At 40.8% G+C, this 12166-nt stretch overlaps 1 protein-coding gene across 5 annotated transcripts in view; it reads right to left on the reverse strand.

Annotated features, from left to right (window-relative positions):
- The window catches only part of MAEA (macrophage erythroblast attacher, E3 ubiquitin ligase), a 110684-nt gene that overhangs the window by 9714 nt on the left and 88804 nt on the right, over window positions 1-12166 (reverse strand). For all 5 annotated transcript variants that reach the window (XM_045019581.1, XM_045019580.1, XM_045019583.1 and 2 more), the window contains one exon: window positions 1058-1166. In XM_045019581.1, the coding sequence (XP_044875516.1) occupies window positions 1058-1166 (109 nt within the window). The remainder of the gene's footprint in view (window positions 1-1057; window positions 1167-12166) is intronic.

The raw sequence follows: 12166 nt of genomic DNA on the forward strand, positions 1-12166 counted from the left end.
AAATGATCATTAACGAACTAGCACAAAAACTTTTTATAATTTCCAGAAAAAAAGCCTGTACCATAACATTTGCAGTGTCTTTTGTTCTGATAGTATAATGTGACCCCTCTATAAATCATAGTAGTTTCTTTTCTTGTACCATCTCATTCAAATTCTGCATTTCTCCAAACTGAGATTTGCAGCGAAACACAGGCTCCACGCAGGTCTAAACTCTCTGCTTGTTCAGCTAAGCAGAGTTTCATGAAGACGCACATGCATTCTCCTTTTGGTAAATAAAAAGGTCATCTTAAAAAATAAGTGCTTTACACTTTCTACCCTGTAGTATGGTTCAAGAGAGACTTTTGGAATATGATCCAATCTATTTTCTCTCAGGCCTTTGAAATTAACAAGGTTTTTTTTTAAAAAAATACTGTTACCAACACCGTAAGTTTTATTACTAATTTAATGCATTTATTTACTAACTAAAAAATTACCAAGTGTTTTGCTTTGTCTGTTCAGCTAAGATTTATACAAAATGTCCAACGGTACAGCTATATTCACTTATGTAAAATAAATTGTTTTATCATTTTCTATTTTCTTGTCTCTAATGTTAAGAAATACTATTTAGCAGGTTTTCCTTTTTGCATGCAAAGGAGATAATCAAACTTCTTTATAAATAGGAATGTAATGTAAAAAGTATTTATGATTTGCAGGAAGTTTGTTGGTCATTGTCAATTCAAATCCGGGTGTGGTTACTACCAGTAATTACTATATCTATACACCTAGTTTTAATACTAGACAAATATTGTGTGTTTAGATACTTCCTGTCATCATCATCTTTCCACCAACAAAGTAATTGGATTTAAAAATGCAATTAATAAAATGAACTTAGTTGGATTGATTTTTACAAGCAAAAATTATTAAAATTAAGGACTATAGTGGATATTTAATAGGATGGATACTAAGCAGTGAAAATTAAACACAAGAATATTTCACATACAATTTATCAATACATTGTCCCAATGCTTACCTTACAATTTTCAACCTGTATATATATCCATATATATAGAAAAATTACCTTATAGGGGGAAATATGAGTGTCTGAAGGAAAGGCCAACATTCCCATCACTTGTCGGACCTCATCCAGCTGACTTCCTTCAGCCTGACTGAAATGCTTTCTTGCGTGTCTGAAATATCAAATTTAGAACACTTGGATAAATATAAACTCACTTGAATTGATTTCTTATTGAAAGATAAATGCATTTACGTAATCTGTACAAAGGCTCTCCACAAAAAATAGAGAGGGTTTAACTGTAGATTATGCACTCAGTACACAAAATCCAAAGATGACAATGTGTTTAAAGTGCTTGAAAATACATCCCGCAGATTTGAATGCAAGAATGATTTTAATCTCCAAGAATTTATCCCATAACTTTCTAGGCCCCCCATGAATTTATTTCATCGCAGCATGTATTCTATTACAGTAATACTTATCACACACTATAAATATCAGTTATACAAACTCAGGAATTCCTTATATTGCTCTTGATTCTATAAGAGTCTAGATATATGTTTAATGGTTTGTACACACAGTGTGCATGAGAGGAATGAGGGGAGAAAAGTATGAACCAGGCATTTCATGTTATAAAAATGTTTTAAAAAAACAAATTGGTAATACTAGCATGTGGCTTGCTGTGACAAGACCATTACAAAAGCCATCAAGAAAACGAAGCACCCATAACATGAGAGCATTTATTTAGTTTTGAACTACAGTGTCTTCAGAAAAAAAATCACTTCCCATGAAGACTATTACAAATCACATGTTAATATATAATACTGTAAAATTAGTAAACCTTCAATGGGAACAGTTGTTCCATGCAGATATATGTAAGTACACATTTTAAACATAGAACTTCATATAGGGGATTAATTATAAACACACACATCCCTAAGTGTCTGAGTATTTGGAGGAGCAAAATAAAGTCTGAGCTACTGTATGCCTAAACAAAATTATGTTTGCAGTGTTGTTGTAGCCATGTTGGTCTCAGGATAAGAGAGAGTGAAGCAATATCTTTTATTAGACCAACTTCTCTTGGTGAAAGAGACAAGTTTTTGAGCTACAAGAACCTTCTTCCAGTCTGGGAAAGGTAATCAGAGCATTATCAATTCAGACAAACATTAAGCGATGCCCTGCGTGACCAAATGTGTCTTTGGATTACACAATGACCAGATCCGGAAAAAGTTACTGATTGTATCAGCACTTACATTCAAGAAGACTGTTTAAGCAGCTATTATCATGGAAACCACATGGAAGAGTTCTCTAACAATTTAGTGTGAACCGCAAGGATGACCACCTGAATAGGCAGACAGAATAATGCATGCGAGAAGGATTGCACACTAGGTCATTTGCAGGAAGTGCAAGGAAGAAAGGACGCATTGCCATGACCTGTTGCACAGTTCAATAATCAGCTAGTAACTGTGCATCCAAGAAGACACCTATGTTGACTGAACCTGAGAATGAACGAAAGTTGGAGATTCATAATATGGAAAAAGGCAAAAGCTCTAGTGACACTAACCAAAACTTAGCACTGCACGTGTTATCAGAAGTTGGCATAAGCATGGCATCTGCATCACATCCTCGATCGAAGGAGTTCCTACAAGAATGGAGCTTGATATGGAAGCTGCCGTTTCATTGACTTCTGCATCTACCTATCACCAGACTTTGTCATAAGTTCCTCTGGAAGAAACCTCCATGCTTTTGAAAACGTATACCACAGAAAAGTTAGTCCCAAAACAGATACTCCAGGTGAAAGTTCAACTAGATCAGTTGTTTTACCCTTGTATGTGGTTGAAAAGTATCCACCATTATTTGGCAGAACTTGGCCTAAGAAGCACAAGGTGAATTGGACCAAGATCAAGGCAATCACAAAAGCACCTCAAAACCTTCAAGAAACACTGGACAAACATGCCAACATTTTTCAAAAAAAGACTTGGACAGATATGCAATGTGGCTGTGAAGCTCATTGCTATGTCTGACAGCCAGCCAAAATATTTGCAAAATATTGCAATATTGCTGAATCCACTGGACATGTAATTGAAACCATAGGCTTAAGGAAATCGACAGAGAAAGAGACGGGATTCTTCAAGCACTTCCACCAGAGAACATGTCACAGTTATATTCATTCTTAGGACTGATTAACTACTACAGTAAACTTCTGACATTATAATTTGGCAACAGTATTGGCACTTTTACATGAATTGTTACATGCCAAAAAAAAAAAAAAAGGGGGAAAGGGACTACAGAATGTGAATGTGCATTTAAGGAAGCAAAAGAACCGACATCAGCCAAAGTTCTTATGTACTTTGATACCCTGCTACCATTGCAATTAGCTTATGATGCTTCACCATGGATTGGGTGCATTTTTTTCCTCACATTTTTCCTGATGGCAGAGAGAAAGTAATTGCCTTCGTCACAAAGACTCACCGCACCTGAACAACTATAAACAAATCCAGCAAGAACTGCCCATCCATAATTTTCTCGGCATTATCTTCAAAATGTGTAAGTTCCATACCTATCTGCATAGCAGACATTTTACCTTGCTGATGGACCACCACTCAACTTCAATTTTTGGACCAAAACATGGAATTCTGTCATTAGCAGCTGCTTGCATACAATGCTAGGCATTGCTATTTTTAGCTCATTCCTAGACTATTCAAGTCCATAAAAGGACTCAACACAGCAATGCCGATGGGCTGTTACATCTACTATATCCAAGCTTCTGTCAACCCAAAGAAAGTTCCTCACAACTTCTTGTCAACTGCTGCAAATGGACCATTTTGATTACCACTACAAAAAGTTTCTCTCTCTCCTGCTGGTAATAGCTCACCTTAACTGATCACTCTCTTTAGAGTGTGTATGGTAACACCTATTGTTTCATGGTGTGTGTGTGTGTGTGTGTGTGTGTGTGTGTGTGTGTGTGTGTGTGTGTGTGTGTGTGTGTATACACACATCTCTCTCTCTCTACTGTATTTTCCATTGCATACATCCGATGAAGTGGGCTGTAGCCCACGAAAGCTTATACTCAAATAAATTTTTTAGTCTTTAAGGTGCCACAAGTACTCCTGTTCTTTTTGCGGATACAGACTAAGATGGCTGCTACTCTGAAAGTGTTTTATCTCAGTGTGATTTCTTTTATGAAAGAAATGGTACTACAGGGTACAGTGTTGATCATAAAAATCCCCAGTTTAAACAATTCACATAGTCATGTGAATGATCTGTGAATCACGGTTGCATTTACAGGGCTTTAGAATGATCATTCTGAAATCACTTATGTATGTATGAAAGCCAAAGCCCAGAGTCATGTGGCCAGAGATTGACAAAGACATTGAGAGGAAGGCAAAGTGCTGTACTGTGTCTCGGCAAGATCCTGGCTCAGCTTGTCTACACCTTTGGTCGTGGCCCGAGACTCCTTGATCACATATTCAGGTGGACTTTGCTGGACCATTCGAAGCTTGTATGTTTTTGGTCGTAGTGAATACCCATTTACTACAGCTACCAAGATCACTGCACAGCTTTGTATCTGGTTTAGCCTATATGGTCGACTGTTACAGTTGGTGAGTGACAACGGACCTCAATTATGTTCAGAATAATTCCATTCAAATGGAATTCAGCACATTGTGTAGCAGGACGGTATACAAAGACTAGTGGAACACTTTGTCTAGAGACACTTAAGACATGCTTAGGAGCCAACAAATCTATTTTGAAGCATCAGCAGAGACTGGACAATTTCTTGCTGGTCTTCAGGAACGCACCACATGTTCTACCCAGGAATCACCTGCAACTCTTTTTTGAAGCAATCTTTGTGTACCTGTTTGGACCGGCTACATCCTGATGTTACCAGATCCCGAGCTAGGCAAACTGATCGATGATGTGATACCTGCCACTGTTCTTTTCAAGTAGGAGACTTAATGTGGACTCTCAGCTATGGTTGTGGAGTGAAATGGATACTTGGAGAACTTGTAAAATGTACAGAACATTTGTTGTTTGTGGTAAAACTATCCAATAGTACTTTAAAGGAAACGACATATGGGCTAGTTGCAGCCTTGACAAGTACCAGAGTCCAGGGATGTTCCAGTAGGATTTTCTGTTCCTGCAATTGAATCTTCTCCTGTTACAACTCCTAATGTCAATGACTTGTTGGACAGAACTCTGGTACCAGAGCCAGTTGATTCTTTACCACCAACTGTTCCTTTTGTATAGAACAATACCATACCAACACCACATCACCAAGAGTGCGTGAAAATCAGTGATGTGCCTGAATTTACAAGTTGTTTAGCAAGTGAACTGCAAGTCCAGGGCAGAATAATCCCTTCCAACTTGAAAGTTTGTGGTAGTCCACCCACAACTTTTAGTTAGGTTATATAGTGTTTTATGTTAGCCACATAAATGACAATGTATATATAGTTGGGAAGTATTTTAAAATAGGGTGGAGGAATGTCATGTCCTGCTCTTTTAAATGCTTGTGAAGCTCTGCTCTGAGTACAGAGTGCCTATCTCTTTGTCGTCAGACAATACAGTCACCACAGTAGATATCTGTGTTTAAATCAGCTTCCCTGTGTGTGTCTCCTTCACTGCTTGGTCCAAATGTAACAATTGCCTCACCCACCTTGTGTCTCAAACAAATTTTGTCTACTAAGACTAGAGAACAAACCAAAATAACTTATTGAAATAAAGTAATAATCTTATGAATGGCCAGTTTTTTCCAAGAGCTGAAATTTGAAGACCAATCAATTAAGAAACAAAGCAGTATATTTGTGAGTGAGTAACAATAGTATCTGCTAACCTTTAACAGAGCTAGTTCAGCACTTCCACTATACACCCTTATTTTCAGTAGGGTCCTGATTGGTCTAGTGGACTGACGGCCATGTGACAGAATCAGGAGATCTGTGGTTAAGGGGTGACCTGATTACAGTCTATAAGTACCTATGTGGGGAATAAATATTTAATAATGGGCTCTTGAATCTAGGAGAGAAAGGTATAACATGATCCAATGGCTACAAGCTGAATCTAAACAAATTCAGACTGGAAATAAGGTATACACTTTTAAACACGGAGAGTAATTAATTATTGGAACAATTTTCCGTGTGTCGTAATAGATTCTCCATTGCTGACAATTTTTAAACAGAGGCTGGATGTTTTCCCAAATGATATGCCCTAGGAATTATTTTGGGTAAGTTTTATGGCCTGTGTTTTATAGGAGGTGAAACTAGATGATTACAATGGTTCTTTCTGGCCTTGGAATCGACTCCTGTCATCTCACATTGACTATGGGCAAGGCACTTCTGTGCCTTGGTTTTGCCATCTGTAACATGGACAGGATAATTAAACGTCTTGTAAAGTGTTTTGAGGTCTTTTGCTCAGAAATGTTATGTTAGTGCAAGGTATTATGTTTGCTCTAGGCTGCAATAATTCTGTCCATTTTATACTCCTGGGGAAATTCTAGACCACTGCGGCGCAGCAGAAAAATGCCCCTCCCTCCCCCGCCCCAAATTTTCTTTGCTTCCTTGCAGAAAATGATTTCTGCGGGAAAGCAAAGAGAAGCTGCACTAGTGCTCGCTCACCCCACCCCGGCAGCTGGAGGACAGGTAAATCACTGGAGGGATGGGGGTCTGGGGATGCCTGGGCCACCCAGGGACGTTAGTCCCAGCTAGGTGGGCGGAGAAGGAGGACGGAGATGGAGTTTCCCCTCCCCTGCACAGAGCAGCCGGTGTTGAAGCTCTGCACCACGGGGTGGGGCTTGGTGGTGGTGGTGGGGGGGGTCTGGGTGTGTGAGGGAGTGAGGCTCGGGGTGAGGGTTCTGGGTGTGGTGGTAAGACTAAATGGGAGGGGTTGGGGGGTTTGGATGCTTGGGGGGTTCAGCTGGACAGGGGGATCAACTCCCCATACAGTGACCCCTTCCCCCACCCACGCACCTGGAACCTCCCAACTGAGCCCCTCCCACATCAGGAGCTCTCAACTCCCCCACCAAGCCCCCCAATCCCCCACCTTGCCAAGTCTCATCCCCTGCATCAGGAGCCCCCCACACCTGGACCTCCATCCCACTAAGCCCCAACCAGCTGTACCCTGAGCCTCCACCCACCAAGCCCCACTCCTCCAGCCCCTACTCCCTGAGCCCTAATCACCTTAACCTGGACTCCCCTGCAGAGTCCCATTCCTCCTGCACCCAGAACCCTGCACCGAACCCCTGTGCCTTCAGATTCGCCCCTGCACCCAGACCCTCCCACCAAGCTGCCTGCACCCAGAACCCTGGTACTCTTGAGGGAATTCTGTGCTAAAAATTTAAATTCTCCAAAGTTATGAATATTTTAATTGTCAAAATAACACAATATAATCACACCATTTTCAGTTATTTTGGTCATTTATTTCAAAATACTTGTCAGCAAATAATTGAAAATTGAGTGATTATATTGTGTTATTATGACAAATAAAATGTGCAGAATTTTACAATGTTGTGCACAGAATTTTTAAATTTTTGGCGCAGAATTCCCTCAGGAGTAAAGTTTTTTAAAAATGCAAAAAGAAAAAAGCTAACTAGTTTCAAAATACTACTGTAAATTGAAAGCATTCTGCCACTGCCCATCTTTTGGCTGAATTCAAACTGAGGTTTGGAAAGTTATATTCAAAAAGAATTTTATAAGACTCTACACATTACCCTGGTTTTGGCTGGGTCATCAATACCATGAGAACACTCTTTAGCAATATTTCAGTATACCCACTTCCTCTTCTGGCCCAAACCACAATATAATGGAAATCATATAGGACAGACTGTTTCTACTCTACACAGCTCCCTATTTTGGGTGAGTAATTTCAAGAAGGCAAATATTGTTCTCCGAGTACTGACTCTATTATGGTAGCAGCAATATACTTTGATAACTTGGAAAAGGGGACAAGCCTCAATGTATTAAAAGAAAACTAAAAGGCCAAGAGTACGCAGCTGCACTGCTGTACCAAAGTAGTAACTTTTTAAAGGGATTGTTTATTCAAAGCACAAAAATCAAACTCACCATATACCCTATAGAAAATAAAAAAGGATTTTGGGTATTGGGGGGAGAGGAGATGGAGCGGGCTGCTTTTTAAAAGAAGCTATTAATAAAAAAAGAAAGGTTACCTACTTTCTGTAAGCGGAGCTCTTTGAGATGTGTGACCCTTATCTGTATTCCACAGTGGGCAGACATGCACTCCCTGTGGCCAAGCACAGAAGATTCTTGCCAGTATTGTCCGTTGGTCCACCCCTCTGCTCTCTTTCTCCTCATGCTCTGATCAGAGAATATAAAGGCTGGTGTGGACTGATAGTTGGCTATACAGAATTGGATGCTGGTAGATATGAATGCTTTCCTCCCTAGGAGGTCCAAGCATTTGGCTTTCTGGTCTATAGGGACAGATTTGACAGGTGGTTTTCTACTTCTCTCTGTATCAGCCTGAATCACCAGGGAGTTTTGGGCAGGATGAGTCAAGAGAAATTCTGGTCCTATGGGAGAAACAAAGTATCTCTCCTCTGCCCTATTAAACATGAGTGCACATGTTGCTGGGGTGTCCCATGGATCTTTGGCCGGGTCTAGGATAGGGTTGCACTCCCAGTCAGCAAGACTAGTACATTCTGTACTTTGCAAAATGTCCATGAATTTGTGGGATGACTGACTTCTTCCAAGGAGATCTGGAGGACATCATCAATCCTTCATAAGAGCTCCTGAAATTGCTTGTGATTGTGTGATGAAGACTAATGCTGGAGCAGGGAGGAAGAGGATGCTGTCAGAAGAGGAAGACTATGTACCTGACTGTAACACTGGGTCCGGTTCTTCTTCCTCCATGGGTTCCGGGGATAGTTCAGGCCGGTTACTCAGAGGCGAGGGATGTGATGGTCTTTATGGGACCAGACGGATTCAGGATAATGCACGTACAGGTTCCGCAGTCCCTGCTAAGGCCAGGGAGAAGGATCTATCATGGGTGGGAGTGGACCTAAAGGCATAAAGTACCACAAGTCCCAGAGGTGTGTGTGTGTGTGTGGGCCATCCCATTTTATGTGTTCATGATGGGCCCCCAGAGATTCTGGTGCCTCTATTCAGGCTCACATCCCTTGGCGGACGTGTCAAGATTCTTTCTCCCATGCCAGATTCACCCGATGAAGAAACGGTGGGCTCCATCTCCAAGCCCATTGCTGTCAGAACTGTTTGAGGAATGATACCAGCTGGTAGAGGAAATAGAAGAACAGTCTCTTCCATAATATTTGTGGCTAGATAGTGTCAGAATCTCCCTTGGAAGAATCAGTTCAGATAAGAGGGGAGGATTCCAGATCTGGCAGAATGGTGATGTCCTGCAAAGTGGTACATTTGTCAACATGATAAATTCTGTCTCTATGAACCTTTGGAATTGGCACCGATGATGTATGGGGTAATCATTAGTCCATCAGTACCAAAGACTGTACTGACTAATGCTCATGCCTCTCTTTACTCAGTATCAATGATCCTGAGTCCTGCTCCTACTGATGGTGCTGAAGTGGAGATGTTTAATCACTGAAGCCTGCCATTTGGTACATCTCAGCCCACAATACAGATGAGACTGCACAGCTCAGATATGACTAAGGCCTGACAGCCTGCTCCATAAGTTGCTTCCTAAACTCCCACACTTGATGGGTTTGAGAAGGACTGGTGGATACTGCACTTAGTGGAGATATGAGCTTCTCTAACGCAGCAGAGGCACCTCTGGTGGTCATCACTGATTGGGAAAGAACAGGGGCAGGAGACGTGAATCCCAGGCCTAATCAGTGTACCATGCCAGGAAGGGGGAGAGGGTGGTGCTCCCCCCAAAATCTAACTATCTAAAATTAACAAAACCGAGAAGAGTTTACAATAGTTACAGTTTAATATTTATAGGAATGACTCTGAAGGGTCAGACCATGGACACTGGAGTGTTCTGTCTCAGACCATGTGGTGGTAAGAAGGAAATGGAGAGGTGGAATCTGTCCACACCATGTCTTATACCCTGGGATCAAGGACAAGGAGAGAGAGTGCTGAGGATCAACAGACACTACTAGCAAGAGTCTTCTGGTCTCAGGCACATGAAGTGCATGTTCAGCCAGTGGTACGCACATAGGGACCAGCACTCGAAGAGCTGAGAATTATTGTTATTAGTTATGGATCCAAAGGGCAAATGGCACCTCAGTTCAGCAGCAGTCTATAAAACTGGCCATTATGACTTTTTCCTTCTTGATAGTTCACTTTTAGTGGGAGCGTTCCAATCAAATATCCCTCACTATTACACATGCCAGGCAAACTGATAGGGATATCAAGTACTGTCTGAAGTTCACTGCACATGCAAAAACAAGCCAGAATTAATGCTGAGTATGCAGGGTCTTTTTCAGGGAACCATGAATGAAGTAGTGTTCCCAATTCAGTACATCTGCATAAGCCAGCAAGCAAAGCTTATTTGTTTCTTATATTTATATATTTAAATGTGACTACTCCATATTGCAGAAGACTGGAGCAAGGACACAGAAACCAAAACAAAAATCTCAAACATTTCCTCACACTGGGATAAGACGAAGGCTGTCCTGTTTCTATACTTGCCAGCTGGTAAGTTTCTTCTCAAATTCCCCACTCCCCCCTTTTTAAAACTTTCCTTTCCCAGAGCCTCCTCTCCTAAGGCCCCCACCTCCAATTAAGGGCTGAACTCATTACTCAGCCAGGCAAAAAGGAAGACTAAAAATAGATGCAAAATAGCTCTTGAGAAAAGGGAGGTTTGTTGCCCAATGACTCTCCAAAGCCCCTGCTGTGAAGTAAGGGGCAGTCCTCCCATACAAGGATATAACACCATTAGATAAACCAGAGGGACAAATAGCATCCATCTCCTCCATCCCTCTGTCAACTTTGTCTATCCTCTTCCATTGGTGTCTTACTTCGTCTCTTATGCTCACATACATACCATGTCATGAAAAGATAAAGCATGAGATTTGATTAACTGAATTTCTGCAACTGTTATTGGAGCAGAAGACAAACCTGATGGATTCTCATATAGAGATAATTTAATAGTGTGGATGGTGGAAGAGTGTTGTACAATATTTAAACTTCTATCCAAAAGAAAGTAATTTTGATTAGTCAGGTCTATTGTCAGCAGCCTGACCAAGTACCATCAATAATTACCACTCAAGGAAAGGCCGTATCCTATCACACCATACTGACAACAATTCCTTTAGCTACAGACAATTACAGTCAGCAAGTGAAATTCTGGCCTCACTGAAATCAGTGGTGGTTTTGCCACTGATTTCAATGAGACCAGAGCTTCACCGAGCATCTATACTATTAAAGTAAAACCCCCAAAGATTATATACTGGCTACTCCTTTAAATTCTTAAATTGACACTGCAGGCAGATAAGAATACTGAACTAACTCATCACATGAAAGCTCAGATTCCTAACTGAACCTAGCCAAGTGAAACTCCTTCCTTTCTCAAGAACTCCGTGAAGACATCATCTTGAAATGTTTATAGTATCTCTTAGGGCTATTCTGGTGAGTTCAAATTTTTAAAGGGCTGCTACAGTCAAGAAAGTAACTGTAAAAATGGCACAGTGTGGCTTGAACACCGCATTCTTTTACTCTTCTGATAGACCAAGTTTTTACTATCATTCACACAGGTGAATCAATACAACTATGATAGAATGCACTATAAATTTATTCTGCCCAATACATCACCAAAATTGCTAGCTAAATTCTCATTGCAGATCATGGTGTTATAGGCAGAAAGAGCAGTTTGCTCAAATCCCAGGAGGAGTTTGTCAACTTTGGGGGCAAGGACCTTGGTTTTTTATTTGATTTGTCTGTGAAGCTGACATACCTATCATGGCATAGAAGTAATTATATATAATAACTTCTATGCCATCATAGCATGCGCGTGTGCGTACTTTGACACAAAACCAGAAACCAGAGCAAATTTGACTGAGAAAATCAAAGAGAAAATGAAAACTCACGTTTCAGTCAATACTCCAACTACAGCTGAAGAACACTCAGTTACAAGATATACAAGGCACATGGATCTCTACGCACTACATAACTGAATATATTAATCAGGCAGTGGCAATAACTGAACACAGACCGTAAAGTGTTATCAGGGAGGACATGTTCTTTATTCTGCTCA

The sequence above is a fragment of the Mauremys mutica genome, chromosome 5, assembly GCF_020497125.1.
Source record: "Mauremys mutica isolate MM-2020 ecotype Southern chromosome 5, ASM2049712v1, whole genome shotgun sequence".
Taxonomy (NCBI): domain Eukaryota; kingdom Metazoa; phylum Chordata; order Testudines; family Geoemydidae; genus Mauremys; species Mauremys mutica.